This window comes from Lytechinus variegatus, chromosome 13, assembly GCF_018143015.1.
Source record: "Lytechinus variegatus isolate NC3 chromosome 13, Lvar_3.0, whole genome shotgun sequence".
Lineage (NCBI taxonomy): Eukaryota > Metazoa > Echinodermata > Echinoidea > Temnopleuroida > Toxopneustidae > Lytechinus > Lytechinus variegatus.
The window spans coordinates 34,929,871-34,942,532 of NC_054752.1; the positions used below are offsets into that span (position 1 = coordinate 34,929,871).

General features: G+C 36.2%; 1 protein-coding gene across 1 annotated transcript in view; it reads left to right on the forward strand.

Annotated features, from left to right (window-relative positions):
* The window catches only part of LOC121426932 (reversion-inducing cysteine-rich protein with Kazal motifs-like), a 104,079-nt gene extending 91,884 nt beyond the window's left edge, over positions 1-12,195 (forward strand). The window contains exons 9-24 of the mRNA XM_041623343.1: positions 203-367; positions 914-1,032; positions 1,384-1,486; positions 1,885-1,945; positions 2,369-2,581; positions 3,203-3,498; positions 3,885-4,070; positions 4,684-4,888; positions 5,307-5,399; positions 5,988-6,052; positions 6,590-6,717; positions 7,342-7,477; positions 8,196-8,303; positions 8,695-8,813; positions 9,463-9,552; positions 10,068-12,195. Coding sequence (XP_041479277.1) covers positions 203-367; positions 914-1,032; positions 1,384-1,486; positions 1,885-1,945; positions 2,369-2,581; positions 3,203-3,498; positions 3,885-4,070; positions 4,684-4,888; positions 5,307-5,399; positions 5,988-6,052; positions 6,590-6,717; positions 7,342-7,477; positions 8,196-8,303; positions 8,695-8,813; positions 9,463-9,552; positions 10,068-10,295 — 2,315 coding nt within the window. The 3' untranslated portion in view covers positions 10,296-12,195. The remainder of the gene's footprint in view (positions 1-202; positions 368-913; positions 1,033-1,383; positions 1,487-1,884; positions 1,946-2,368; positions 2,582-3,202; positions 3,499-3,884; positions 4,071-4,683; positions 4,889-5,306; positions 5,400-5,987; positions 6,053-6,589; positions 6,718-7,341; positions 7,478-8,195; positions 8,304-8,694; positions 8,814-9,462; positions 9,553-10,067) is intronic.
* Positions 12,196-12,662: the final 467 nt, after the last annotated feature.

Sequence of the window (12,662 nt, forward strand, 5' to 3'; positions counted from 1 at the left end):
TGATGATAAAGTTTGTGATTAAAATATCATAAACTTTGCCTGGATATACCCTTTTGAATCAATATTTATTTTATTTGGATCACAATACAATAATAGACTTAGAGCAACACAGCTAATTTGTATCTGATAGAATTAATGTAAATTATCTCTGCCTCAGAAAAAACCTACATTATACTCTAAAAACCTTTGTCTATCCACCAAGGTCTTTACTGCTGTGAGCGTTCTACGAGACCAAGATGTCGGGAGGTCTGTCGGCAGACTTTAACAAATCTGACATCAGAGGGCGCTATAATGAATGCCTTGGAAGCAGGATGTGATCAGCCTGTGCCCAATGATGAAATGTGGAAATGTTTTCTTCTTGTATCAGGTGTGTATCAGGTTCATGATCATCTTTTGGAAGGCCTGAATAAGCCTTTTGAAATTCTATATGAAACTTTGATGTTTCATTTCTCCAGGGATTGGATGCCACTTAGAATAACACTTAAGTGAGAACCCGCCTTAATTTAAAGTGAATGAAGTGGGATGATGGCATAAACAGTGAAAAAAACTTAAAGTCAGTGACTTGATGATGTCATTATGCAACATTTTCTTTTAAATTTCATAATTTGATATTTCATATATTGTAATTTTCTACCCAATCAAGATATTTGCTCATCCTAGAATGTGGAAATAATCACTGGATATTATTTTTTATGAAAGGGAGTTTTTTTAATGAAATGAAAATTTATGAGAAAATTATATTTTGTAAGCTTGCATTTACTTTCAAGAAATTTCATTTCATATTTGTTGAAAAAACAATCTTGCTAAATACCCAAATCATTAGACTTAACACAGCTTATACAAAGAGAAGCACAAATGCTGAAAAGTGTTGGTAATATAATAAAAAAAATGTTTTGTTTTTTTATCTCCTCAGCTGGGAATGAAGTCAGTCACCCTGATGTAGGTCCTACCAATGCTGGAGCTATAGATGGAGCTAATCTTCAGTGCTGTCTGAGGGCTATTAGCTCAAGGTGTAGGGACATCTGTGTCAAGGTAAGAAAGTTGTTGTGGAGGAGTAAGAGAAATGATGTAGATGGCTGTGGTGGTGGTGGCGATGGTTGTGGTGTTGATGAAGATGGTGAGGATGATGGTGATGATAGTGATGATGATAATGATGATGATGATGGTGATGATAGTGATGATGATAATGATGATGATGATGATGGTGATGAAGATGATGATGGTAGTGGTTGTGATGATGGCGATGATGATGGTGGTGTTGATGATGATTATGCTGATGATGGTGATGGTGATGATGTCGATAGTGCTTGTGATAAACTTTATGTGGAGGGAGAGATGGAAAAATAACGAAGTGCTATGTGTTCATTTGTCTTTTATTATTAGCTCTACACACCATCACTGTCTAGTAAAGATACCTGGAATGAGTTTGATGAGCACTGTCGATATCAGCCTGCTGAAGAAGCACTTCTTACCTGTTTAGCAGATGGTATGTTCCTTACTTCAATAGATTATTATGTATAAGTGGAATGCTCCATTATGATGTCTGGGGGTCTTTTGCATGGGTTGGTACTTTGGCATGAGTATAATGGATATCTCTGCCCCTACAGCAAATCAAATACAAAACATTATTGTGTTCTAAAAGCTATGTTATCTTCACAGGTACAATATGTCACTCCAGTGGCCATGTGTATATTTAGGTTTGCCCAAATTATAAACCGTAAACATTTGATTGTTTAATTAAGCTGGTTGATTGAATGATTATTTAGATTATCAATTCAACACATTATATCAATTGATTGATAAGGTGATTCATTGATTGGTACATTTCTTGATTAGTAAAAAAAATGATACCAATCATTTTTTTCCTGTCTGATTCTCTTCCAGTTGAAGAACCTTGTAAACCAGGATGCAGTGGAATGGACTATTGCGCACACTTCAATAATAGGTAAGTACGATATTCAGAGCATGATCTTTTCTTCAAATATTGCAAAGGAAATAAGAAAATGTTGCTTTTTAGAAAAGAAAAGGCTATATCAAGGGTCTAGTCCCTTGCCTAAGGCTCACATCATCTGGCTATGTTTGTGATGTCAAAATAAAAACCAGATGGTGAGATTGTGATAATTTTCTACCAGACATTCACACTGTAGAATTATTTTATGAAACAAATAATGCACAGGATAAAGTTTCTGATTCAGGTGACAATCTAGGTATCTCTAGTATCCTCAATGTAGTGCAAAATCTTCTTTTCTAGGACCTCATATTTCTTGTACCATTATCAATATCCTTTAAGGCATTGCATCACCCTGTACATTATTTGTTATATCTCTTCACTGACCTTTCATATTTCTTCCCCATATCTCTGTTTCAGACCTACCGATCTCTTCCGCAGCTGTTCAGTTCGGTCTGATGAGGGCGCTGCCTACGACATGCAGCTGTGGAGCGAGGGCCTGATAAGGATGCCGTTCATGAACATCCCTGTTCTTAACATCGCTGAGTGCGAGTCTGATATGTGGAAGACCATCGCATGCACGCTGCAGGTCAAGCCTTGTCATCGTAAAACACACACTAATATGATCTGCAAGTAAGTAATGGGCCTGTTATATAAGAGATACGGTGTAACCCTATGTTGTAAATCTCTTTAGATAAAAAGAAAGGGCAATTTTCAGAAGAGAACATGTCTTCCATCAGGTCAAACTGGAGTGCCTTTAATAATAATAAATTACCCAGGGAAGCCACTTCAGTTTTGAAAACTGTTCTACCAGCGGGCCCTGCTATTATTATTACCCAGGCTTTAGCTGAGCTGCTTAGGCGCTCAAGCATTCAAGGAAATTCCTCCTACCGGGTACCCATTCACCACACCTGGGTTGAGAGCAGCACAATGTGGATGAGTTTTTTGCTGAAGGAAATTATGCCTTTGGCATCTCTGGTGGACTTACTTGATTTCACTTTAATGCTAGGATGCTATAGGCATGTTTGTGTATTCATTGATCACAGTTCTATCTCTGGATGTAGAACAATTTTGGAAAAAGACATGAGTGTACAAAAGTCAGGAGTACCCAAAACAATTCTGCCTTTACAGGCTCATACAGAAGATCATAATTCTTAAGCCAAATATCTATCTAGGCAATTCTTACAAAGTCAACACCGTTGCTGACTTCATTGCTTGTAGCTATGATAAATCATTTTTACCTCCCTTCCTCAGGTCTGATTGTATCCACATACTCAGTAGGTGCATCGACCAGTCCCGCTTGGCTAAGGGTGTGGATTCCGTGGGCTTATGCAACATCCTGTCCCCGTTTGATGACAACGCTCCCTGTGTGTCTCTGAATCCGTTCCTGGACCCTAGTCAGCATCATTCCTCACTCCTAGAGGACATCACCACACCCTGTCACTCAGATCCCTGTAACAATGATACAGAGGTCCCTCATGGAGTGTGTAGGGTGAATAGGAAGATGTGTGGACATCGGGAGGTCTGTCAACACCATACATGTAGCACAGGTGAGTCACATCATCACAATCAGCGATATCATCATCAGTATTATAACTACCATCATCGTTATCATCATTACAACCACCACCACCACTACCACCATCATCGTCATTGTCATGATCATGATCATCATCATTAAATGGAAATAATTGGCCAATGAAACCTGTATATAAAGACTACCCAAGAGAGACCACAATTGTGGTTTTCATGGGCAGATGGTCTTCATGGACATGGTCTTGTACATACACCAATTAGGAATACTCTGGAACGAAAACCAAACTTGTGGTCTTTATAAAAAGTTGGTCCTTCTATACAGGTTGATTCTAGTTGATAGAAAATATGTTCTTCAATGTCTTACATTTAAATATGAATTCTTTGTTCGCTTTCTTTACAGGATGTCGTCTAGGAGAAGCTTCATCCTTCTTGGTGCCCATCGGCAGCTACGTCCGTCTCCCAGACTCCGGGGACAACCTAGATTGCTACCAGTCGTGTGTGTGTGGGCCAACGGGACAGCTTGAACACTGCCAACCACTGCAGTGTGAACGCAGCGAGATGTGCCTCATCAGTGGACAGATGAAAGGTAAGGGGAACGTATCATCGAGAGTTTTCCCTATCAGAATTTCACTGCTAAAAGTTGCTCCCTGCCAATGAGATGCAAAGTTTTCATAAGCTTATAACACCTCATAGAAACAATCATTGATGTATTGCTTTGTGGTGTTCTCAAAAGATTGCAGTTGTTTGAAATGAGAGAAATACCCTCTCTCTTGAAATATAAAGGTATTCAAAAGTTACATTATGATAGGATTACCTAGTACCAAAATCCAATTATACCAAGTTTATAACCTTACCTTACTCAGACGCCTTTAAAACTTGTCTGGGACCCCAAAATGCTTTTTTCTTTAAGAATATATACTGGCTATATAAACCTGATTAGACATTGACTTTATGAATAAAAATTCTGCAATATGTATGATTATAGCCAAACTGTATTCAAATATGTCACAGAGGACATTAAACAATAATGTAATCATGTGCATTCTGAATGATGGTTTCTAAAGTGCTTTTCATGCAATTAATATTATCGATGTCAGTTTATCCAGTAATATCCCTAGTTTAAAATTTAAATATTGTTAATTTTGAAATCACACTTACTTTATTCATCCTATATCTGCCTTTAACCCCTGTTTTTACAGAACATGCCAGTCATTTTCATATAGACTGCAATCTATGTGTATGTTTCGGAGGGACAGAGATCTGTTCTAAACGACAATGCTTGACCAATGAGATGACCATTGAAGAAAGGAGACGATACACCGGTCTACCTTGTGACTGCACCGATCAGTTTGTTCCTGTCTGTGCTAAAAATGGCAAGACATACCCAAGTGCTTGCATTGCCAAGTGAGTATTGATTGAACTGATAAAGAGTTTGAATGTTAATGTTTGCTCAGATATGACGTGATCAGTCCCCATGACTTCAGCGCATCAGCGCATCAAACAGACATCTCATTTTTAAAAATGACTTTCCAATAAGGTTAGAATGATTTTAGGGTATTGTAAATATTTTCACAGAGAATGGAGAAAGTAAATAGGGTTCCTATATACAAACATTCTAATACATATTTTGCTTGAAAAAGACATGATACTTCCCATCATATTTTAATTAGACTCATGTCTCATTTTCTTGAGGAGCTTAATAGTTGGTCTTGAATCTTGACTCACTCTTTTAAAGTACAATTTTCTAGAATATGCCCAAAAGTATTTCAACTTTATCGTTTCCCAGTCCATTCTACGACTGTCAATATTGTGTTTGTCTCAGGTGTGTTGGTAACTTCAATGACGAGCAGCTCGAAATAGGAACTTGTGCAGTGAACTCACCCTGCCAATCCAACCCATGTAGTCTAGGTTATAGGTAAGTATCTTACAGTGATTAATAGCCACTTGGTCCAATACCTTGGTCTAATTTTCAGTTAGTCTAACATTGATACATCCAGAGATACCAAGTTCAAAGACCAGCTATGCGTGAGATTTTCTGTGAATCTGAGTGAGATCACAGACATTGTGTACAATGTATATGGGGGATAGGCTGTGATAGTTGCGTGAGACAGAGATTTGAGAGGATGAACAAGAGTCCAAAATGCTTGAGTCTCACGCATAATGCGTGAGACTTGGTAGCTCTGGACATCTCTTTTAAAACCACTGCTAGTCTTTCCAATCTTGTCTGAAATGGTGTTTGGTCCAATAATCATGTTTCCCAATGCTTTCTTTACCTATTAATTGGTTTTGTTGTTTGTCATATTTTGTACTTATAATTTCCCGACTGTTGTTTAATGAATATTTGGTCAATAACCAAAACAATTTGGATTCTTATTTTGGTATTTCTTATTTAAATTATTCATGAATTAATGCATAGCTTTATGGGGAGTTGTGAAACAGCTCCTGCTAGAACATCAGAACTAGAAATACAATAATGTTTGTCACCGTCCGTTTGTTATTGCAGATGTGTTCCTAAGCGTAGGGTATGCCTCAGTGTGAATTTTGCAGACTGCCCTCAATATGACTGTGGTAAGTTCTCTTTTACTTATGAAAAGCATTATTTTTAAATGAAACATGATACCACCCTTTGAAGATTTTTATATATAGCTATGTCAAGGTGTTAGTTGTCAGATTTGTAAAAATAGGTCTTATGCCATCACATTTTCCCCATTAGAATTCGTTAACATGTTCCATCTGATGTTATTTCAGTTTAGGGGTCCATTGTATAAAAGCTACTCATATTGTGATGTTGGTTTCTAATGAAATCCTGGATTTGATTGGCTATTGAGCATGGTTGCCATGGTAGATAATACTAGATGGCAACATGCCCCAAATCTTAGGATACATTGAATTCATATGTCCCTGCATTTCACCAGCCCATTACTTTGTGGATGAATGCCAGAGAAAAATTAGTACTGAATATCAATTTAAACTCGATTCTGTCATTTCTGTATTGTAATTTATCCATACGTCACAGATAGCAGGGATTGATAGGAATTGATGCTATTATCCTGATGTCTTCAGTATTCTGATGTGAAATTATTCCTGTTTTTCACCATTTTCTAGTTATTGCATCCAATGATTGTAACATGGAGACCTATGCTCCAGTATGTGACACTAACCACAGGACACATCCTAACATGTGTACCCTTCACAGCCTCGGAGCAGAGCTTGCCTATAGAGGGCGCTGTCAGGTAAGGATTTAACGCATCTTCCAGATAAGACCTTGCACAGCCAAAGGGAGAATTTTCACGCGTTTTATTTTTTTTTGCTCGACCAAGTTAAAGACAGTGCAACTTTTAAATTTTTTTGGATGGTTGGGAGAAATCTTTTCAAGCGTAAAATAAACTAGTTGTTTTACATGGTTGTTTAGAATGGTTCAAAATATCCCAAAACTGGACAATGTTCATTGTCGAGTACTAGGTAATCTATTAGTTATTAGTTTCTGTTATTATAGTGGTGGTGATTTATACCAGATTGCTAAGAAAGCAAGATACATGCCTTACCGGTGTGTTGGCTCAGTTGGTAAGAGGGTCCGTCTCACAACTGGGAGGTCGGGGGTTCAAACCCCGGCCGCGTCAGACCAAAAGACGTTAAAAGATGGGAGTTGCTGCTACCCTGTTCGGCATTCGACAATTAAAGGGATAGAGCCCCGTCGATCTGGCGTTGCACAGCGGCTGCTAGGCCCACAATCAATTGGGCAAAACAAATTTTCAGAGTATTTCATTTCCGATGTTTATTTCGAACAATATAATATGGATTTTCATTCCGACAAAAGTTCAAAGACTAATTTCTAGGCATATTATTTCTAATTTCAGATGGATTGTCATAGCTCTATACATCAGCAGGTATGTGGTCATAATGGAGAGACATACAGTAGTGAATGTGAAGCATGGACTGATAGGACAACGGTAGACTACTATGGTCCTTGTCAAGCTGTCGGTACATTGACAGGTAAGAACTTTGCTAACCAATCTAGAAATTTGAACATTGAAGAAATTAGTCGTATGATTTTTCTAGCTGAAATTTGAAGTGGGTTGTGTGATATGTGACATTGATTGATCAGATAAGATGCAGGGCCTATTGCAGAAAGAATTGGTTTCAAGCAAAACTCAAATCCAACTTTATTTTCAACTAATCAGAAACACATGTTATGTTCTTAAGATTGATTTTAGTTGTGTTCAAACACATCTCTTTCTACAGTGGGTCTACCAGTACCATAAAAATCGTTATGATCAACATTGAGATCAGAACCCTGGAGATCAAGATCAGGAAACTATCTTACAAAGAGTTGCCAATATGTCAAAATCAAGCACAAATTGAGATTTTATGTCAATCCCTATTGCTTAATCACATACTTTGAGATCTGTTTGAGTTTGACTTGCATCTATTGCAAAGCTTTTTAAGAGAGGCTCCAGATGTGTCCATAATTGATTTTGAAATGTAATAGCAGTGTTGATCTCTAGCTGATCATCACTGACTAGTCAGATGATAGAAGCTTGGAAATAAAATTCAAATAATTATTATCACTTTCCAGATCACGAACGACATTGAGATTACTGATGCATTTTCAAATAAGGAAACCAATACTTCAAGACCTCTACCAGTTAATGAACAACTTGTTTGTCTCCATTGATACTTTTAGCTGAATTAATATTATTGTCTCTTTCAGGCGAGGAAGATGTTGAGATCCAGTGCACAACAGTAGACTGTCCAGAAGTTGTTGCACCTGACCTATGCATAGCGGTGACACCCCCTGGTAGTTGCTGTCCAATATGTGGTATGTTATCCAGAATGATTAGTTTGTTTGAAAGAATTGCAGCTTGATTTTATTACATTGTTAACATAGTGGTGGGTGTGTTGATGATACTGATGATGATGATGGTGATGGTGATGATGACGGTGATGGTGTATGGTTGTGGTGTACGGTGATGGTGGTGGTCATGGTGATGATGATGTTGATGATGATGGTGGTGTTGGTGGTGGTGATTGGGGTGGTGGTGGTGGTGGTGACATAGCGTGGTAATGAAGATTATGCCAACTATTATAATCATGATAATAGTGTTGATGAACTTGATTATCACGTATTTAGACCCTCTCTCAAGTATATCTTGTGATGTTTTTAGAACAAATTAAACTGTATTACATTCTCTTTCTTCGTTTCTGTTCAGCTGGTCAAGTACGTATTTTATTCAGTGAGCGTGAAGTAGACAGAGTAGTCACAGCCTCAGGAAGCCGGAGTATATCTTTAGACTCGGTGCTAGATGGATTGCGCAATGAAGTGGCTGTGGTAGGTCAACCCAACTTTTTTTTGTGGGGGGGGGGATCAGTTCTAGAAGTTTATAGTAATTTTTTGTTTTTTAAGCCCAATGCCCTTCTAAGTTTTACCTTCACTTCATAAACTGCTCAATCCATTGAGAGGCTTCACAACTTTTCATGTGAACTTGAAAACAGAGAATAATGGTTTCAGGAAGGTTTCACAAATACATGTAAGGGGAGGGGTCTGATGTGCATAGGTCTACATTATAGGATTTCCCTTTGGTTACCACTAAACACAATAATGTGATTGAACGACAGTGGTGAGATGTTGTATGGTTCAAAATTTGGAAATCAAATCAAATGCAGACGTATTAATGCTAAGTCCACTCATGTGGCATGTTGTGTGAATGAATAAAAGTGAGACATGAGGGGAAATAGGCATATAGTTTACGGCATGAAGATGGTGAACAGTGATTGACTATCATAACAATGATATACTCGATAGCCAGATCAAGATAACCTGTAAAATCAGAGAGAGAATGATTGTGATATGGATTTATCTCAGTAATGGGTACATTCCTGTGTATGTTGATGAAGATGTAATTAATTTTTCTTCAGTGGAATACTCTGCTGTTAATGAATTTAATTTGAATGTTTGTTTTCTCTTTCCTCTCTACTAGGCGGAGTGTGACCTCTTTGGATATTTGAGCATAGAGGGCGATATAATAGCATTGATCAAACCCATAGTGACAAATCCTACACTTATCCAGGTATGTCAACTGTTAATCCTCATCTTTTATTCAAGAGTGATTGTTACATTTACTGATGTATTGTCTTTGTAGCTTGATTCTTTCAGTCTTCCAGGATATCAAAAGTATTTTGTAAGTACTTATTTAAACATGTTTATCAATACATATATTCACTAATTCATTGGTCAGTTCATTTACCATTTAGTCAGAGTTATCAAATATCCCCAAAACATTTAATAATTTGAAGTGAAATTATGTTCATTGTGTAATAAATATGAAGAACATTGATATTAAGATCACCCAGGTACTTCCGGGGAGCGTTTCCTCAACATTTTTGTCAGATCTGATATTTTTCCTTGATTTTGATTGGCTGAGAAGCAATGTTACTATAGTAACCATAGAATAAAACTGTCTTTGGCGGATAAAACGTCAGACAAGTCCTCTCATAAAATATTCCACAGGTTTAATTATGGATGTCAGGAATTTTTATATTTCAAATCTTTCAATTCTTTTTTTTTTTCTTTTTTTTTTGGCAGATAAAAGCTTGCAATACAGAAGCAGAGAAGATAGCGGCTCTTATAAACAACAGAAGTCCTGTCATATCAGCCTACCTTCATCTCAGCCCGTTATTAGCAGCTGCTTCTAGAAACCCTCAAATAATAGAACCCAACTCAGCGCATTCTATCCATCAACTTTCATCATTCTGTACGTTAATTATAGTCTTAAGAACAATCCACGATCTCTTATTCCGAGTCCTTAGGTAGCAGTAATAAAAAACACACAACTTAGAACTTTTTATCTTTCCAAAGAAACAAGCTATTTAAAAAAAATAGATTTTAACTTCATATTTTATATATGCAAATCTTTTGAAATGTACATATGAGTTTTTATGAATCCTGTAAATTAAGAGTATTGTATTTATATTTTATGTCTATCGTAGTATTTTTCCAAATAATTGTCTTTATATTGTTGGCTGAAGTATCGTATTAAATGTTTGTTATTTGTCTTGTCTGAGAATGTTGAAGTTCTTTTTTTTATTCTTACATATATTTTGATCCGTAGCCAGACTTCTGATTCTGAAACTAAGTGAATACTTTCAATATTTGTTTTGGTTTCACATATGGATAATATACAACAATCGTGTTGTTCATATAGTTAAAGATATGATAGTGATTGGATAAAAGGGATGGTTTTCAAGCAATCTGTTCATTTACATGAGATACATATTCTGCTAATAAATGAATTTTATATCTATCAAGTCTACAAAATTTGACAAAAGTTTTGCCGACAAACTGAAGATATAATAATTTCCTAGTGGCATTATTCGTCTGTATGATGTCACAATTCTTTTTTGAATGAATTTTTTAAGTCCACTGTTAATCAGTCATCACAGCAGTGGGATATATATCTTTGGAAATAGTTGAGTGCATGTTGGTAGAGCTCTCTACAACTCATCATAATTTTCTGTCATTGTTTCACATTTTCATCTATATATTGTGATATTGTTGATTTTTATAATTTTATTTAGATGCAGTAGGAATGTTACACTGAAATCTTTGCAATCAGAGGAGTCATATAGAATTGTTTGATGCTAGAAATAATATTGCTGAATTTGTAGGAATTATTTACTTTCATTGTTTTCTTTTCCTTCCATTTCATTCATGGAAACTTGCTTCTGAGATTCTTTCAAATGTTGAATTTGCCTTTCATTTATTCTTCTTTTTTTTCCTCATCAGTTTTCATTACAAATATTTTGATATATTTACGCTGTTTATACTTATTTTTCCATATTTGAAATCTGTTTTGAAATTGTTTTGCAACTTTATGGTGCGAGAGGCTTGAATGATGGCTACCTACCAAAGATAATATGTACATAATTGAAACAATGTTTAGTAGGATTTTTCTCTCCTGTACTTTACAGCTTACATGAATTTATTCCCCAAGTTGGGTAAACAGGTGTATGATTACTTCCAGCGATTCTGTGGTTCATCATTAAGCATATCTATGAAAGAGAGAGGAGTGTTTGTGTATGTGTTGGTGTGTGTAGGTGTTTTCAAAGGTATTTATGATCATATCATTTTATGATTTATGTAATTCAGTTTGGGTCTCTTCTCACAAAGATTTATGAATAATGGAATTAATCTCATCTATGGCAAGCCAGCAACACCATTAGGTGACACAACATATGCTCTTGCGAGATTTGCTAGGGTCTTAATATCTCAGAGGGCTTAGGGTTAGAGTTAGGTTTGTTAAAGTGTTTTTGGTACAGAATAATATAAAAGTTTAATAGGATTAGGGTTTATTCAGTTTTGGAGGTTAGATTTTATGCTTGACTTAATGTGCAGATTTTCCATTAGAGCAGTTGTCGCCAGGGCAAATATAATGGAACATTTAAATTGACATGTGTCCATAGAAAGTTTGAGTACTCTAATTATCATGAACACTCATGCATGCATGTTTGTTTTCACAACTTATTATGCTCATTATATTGTTTAAGGGGAATTCCATATTTTTCTTCATTTTTAGAATTGTGACATTGATTGCTTTCCATCAATCCAATTGATCACAACTCTTGTTGAGACAACCCCAGGACCATGTCTTACAAAGAGTTACGGTCCATCCAATCAGTCGTAACTCTATGGAAATCCATCAGTGTCATAATGTTTTCTAAACAAAGGAGAAAACACCAAATTGTCAAGAATTCAATGAATTTATGGATATACATTCATATCTAGAAATTGTTTTGAACAAACATGCATTTTATATGTTGACTTTGCTGGCTTTCCATAGTTGCGATTGATCGGATCAATCATAACTCTTTGTAAGATGGGCCCCAGGTATGATCCAAGTATTGACAGATAATGGCTGAACTTTTTACTCTGGTAGGAGGCTGAAAGCTTACAATAGCAGGTTGAAACATGTTAGTAACAGATATTGTCTTGCCATAAACTAGGGTGTGAATCATAAACTGGTGAGTTTTGATATAATTATTATTTATGTGCATTTCATCCCTTGACTCATTTTGTTATTTTGAATGTATGATATGCTCAAATAATTTCCAGACCATTATTCTGTGGTCATTAATCTTATATTTTATTTATTGTAAATTTGTTTGAAAGGCACTCTTGCAT